This window comes from Apus apus, unplaced genomic scaffold (assembly GCF_020740795.1).
Source record: "Apus apus isolate bApuApu2 unplaced genomic scaffold, bApuApu2.pri.cur manual_scaffold_34_ctg1, whole genome shotgun sequence".
NCBI classification, from domain to species: Eukaryota; Metazoa; Chordata; class Aves; order Apodiformes; family Apodidae; genus Apus; species Apus apus.
Window position 1 is genome coordinate 349,998 of NW_026248849.1, and position 2,864 is coordinate 352,861.

Here is a 2,864-nt window from a genome sequence, read left to right on the forward strand (position 1 = left end):
AGATGAGGAAAAGAGGGTATTTTTGAAGCTGACATACTTTTCCCAGTTCCCTCCTGCTGTGGAGCAGGGAGAACTCCTTGGGAGCTCAGCTCCTCACAGCACACTTGGCCAGCACAGACCAGAGCTCCAGCCAGGGAGATCCAGGAAGGTTCTGTAAAAAAGGAGACAATGTCTGTTTTCAGGGGCTGGGGTGTGAAGGGAGGGAATGGAAAGAGATTTGCTCAGGGCTGTCCTGACTTGTGAATGTGCTTTCCTCCTCTGGCAGCAGCTCATGAGTGAAGGGCTGGGATGTCCAACAGCAGCTCCATCAGCCAGTTCCTCCTCCTGGCATTCGCAGACAGGCGGGAGCTGCAGCTCCTGCACTTCTGGCTCTTCCTGGGCATCTACCTGGCTGCCCTCCTGGGCAACGGCCTCATCATCACCACCATCGCCTGGGACCACCACCTCCACACCCCCATGTACTTCTTCCTGCTCAACCTCTCCCTCCTCGACCTGGGCTGCATCTCCACCACCCTCCCCAAAGCCATGGCCAATTCCCTCTGGGACACCAGGGCCATCTCCTACTCTGCATGTGCTGCACAGCTCTTGTTCTTTTTTTTCTTCCTCTCAGCAGAGTTTTATCTCCTCACCATCATGTGCTATGACCGCTACGTGGCCATCTGCAGACCCCTGCACTACGGGACCCTCCTGGGCAGCAGAGCTTGTGTCCACATGGCAGCAGCTGCCTGGGCCTCTGGGTTTCTCAATGCTCTGCTGCACACAGCCAGTACATTTTCACTGCCCCTCTGCCAGGGCAATGCCCTGGGACAGTTCTTCTGTGAAATCCCCCAGATCCTCAAGCTCTCCTGCTCACACTCCTACCTCAGGGAACTTGGGCTTATTGTGGTTAGTGTCTGTTTAGCATTTGGCTGCTTTGTCTTCATGGTGGTGTCCTATGTGCAGATCTTCAGGGCTGTGCTGAGGATCCCCTCTCAGCAGGGAAGGCACAAAGCCTTTTCCACCTGCCTCCCTCACCTGGCCGTGGTCTCCCTGGTCATCAGCACTGCCATCTTTGCCTACCTGAAGCCCCCCTCCATCTCCTCCCCATCCCTGGACCTGGTGGTGGCAGTTCTGTACTCAGTGGTGCCTCCAGCACTGAACCCCCTCATCTACAGCATGAGGAACCAGCAGCTCCAGGATGCTGTGCAGAAACTGGTGACTGGAGGATTTTCAGAAGTGCTCACCTGGTTGTCTTCTTGTGCAAATCACTGCTGATGTATCTCATTGTATGTCCTGCCCATCTTTGCTAGTTTTTCTGGGGTTTCATTATCAACTTCACAGAGTTTTTGTTGCTCTGTTTTTCTTTGTCTAATGTTGTCCAGAAAGGAATGTCAGTACTTGTGCCCTTTCTAATTCTGTGTCTGTCCAGCTTGTGTCTGACCCAGAGACTGTGTAAATCAGGAGCCGTGCTCTCTGTGTGTTTAAACAGAATCCAGACCTTCCAGCCACTCAGAGATCCTTCCTTGGAGACCTTCTCAGAGCCTCTGTGCAGAGGGGCAGGGTAAGGGCTGCACAACAGCACTGCCAGGGAGCACCAGCACCTGGGCATATCCAAGCTGTTCCCTTCCCACTTTCCCAGGGTTGCAGGCTGCCTGGCACCAGGATCTCCTGAGCATGCCAGCCAGAGAGACACTGCCACTGACCTGCATTGCACAGAGTCATAGAGTGGGTTGGGGTGGAAGGGACCTTGAAGGTCATCTAGTTCTATTGTCCTGCATGGACAGCAACACCTCCCACTAGATCAGGTTTCTCCAAGATCCATCCCACTTGCCCTGGAACACTTCCAGGGTTGGGGCAGCAACAGCTTCTCTGGGAAACCTGCACCAGTCTCTCACCACCCTCACAGGAAAGAATTTCTTCCTCAAGTGTAATCCCAATCTCTCTTTTCAGTTTGAAACTCTTCCCTTCTCATTCTGTCACTGCATGGCCCTGAAATAAAGTCCCTCTCCAGCCTTCCTGGAGCCCCCTGGCAGGTGCTCTAAGGTCTCTCTGGAGCCTTCTCTTCTCCAGGTTGATCAACCTCAGCTCTCTCAGACTGTCTCCAGAGCAGAGCTGCTCCAGCCCTCGGATCATCTCTGTGGCCTCCTCTGGACTCACTCTGAGCTCTGGGGAGGCCAGGAGGAGCCTGGAGGAGAGAGATGGGAGGTTGGAGGGAGGGAGCAGGGCTGGCCCTGGGGCTGTTGGCTTCCTGAGCTGCTGATCTGCTGAGCCTGCCAGATGGAGAGTCCCTGCCCCTGAGCTCCATTTCCTCCTTTCATTCTGCAGGGCCTGCCCAGACTGGGCTGCAGGGAGAGGTGGAGCTGGGAGAGCTGGGGAAGAGCTGGGCTGGGCAGAGTCCCCGAGAGGAAAGCAGCAGGGAACAGCTCCAGTGTGTGAGTGTGCAGGGTGGGGGCACAGCGGCGTGTTCCTGGCCCAGCCAGGCTCCTGGGACAGGCAGGAGCAACCAGCAGGGCAGGCTCTGCTCTGTCTTCACTGGGCAGCCCAGGAAAGCTGCCCCAGGGCCATTGTCACTCAGCAGCCAGAACAACCACCCTCCCCAGCACTGGCCTCTCACCACAGCTGACAGAGATTGCTTGTCCCTCCCACAGGGACACATTGTCAGCAAGGGCAGGAGTCCCTGTTTGCCCTGTGCAGACAAGACCTGAGCATGAGCATCATGTGCGGGGGGTGAGATGAACCCCAGAGAGCACAACCCCCCAGCTCTTCCTGGGGGAGCTGTGAGGGTCTGTAGGACAGACAGTGTCTCCAGGTCACTCCATGTTGACAGCAACGTCCCCTGGAAACCACCTGGATGCAGCTGAGGGATGTGCTTCCTTGAACCAAGG

General features: G+C 56.1%; 1 protein-coding gene across 1 annotated transcript; it reads left to right on the forward strand.

The window, feature by feature from the left end:
* The first annotated feature begins 288 nt into the window (after positions 1-288).
* Positions 289-1,254, forward strand: LOC127396217 (olfactory receptor 14A16-like). Its single transcript, XM_051643837.1, has one exon. The coding sequence runs from the start codon at positions 289-291 to the stop codon at positions 1,252-1,254; it is 966 nt and encodes a 321-aa protein (XP_051499797.1).
* The last annotated feature ends 1,610 nt before the right edge of the window (positions 1,255-2,864 follow it).

Excerpts from the sequence above, each read along its gene's own strand:
- LOC127396217 (XM_051643837.1), top strand. The coding sequence starts at position 289 with ATGTCCAACAGCAGCTCCATCAGCCAGTTCCTCCTCCTGGCATTCGCA.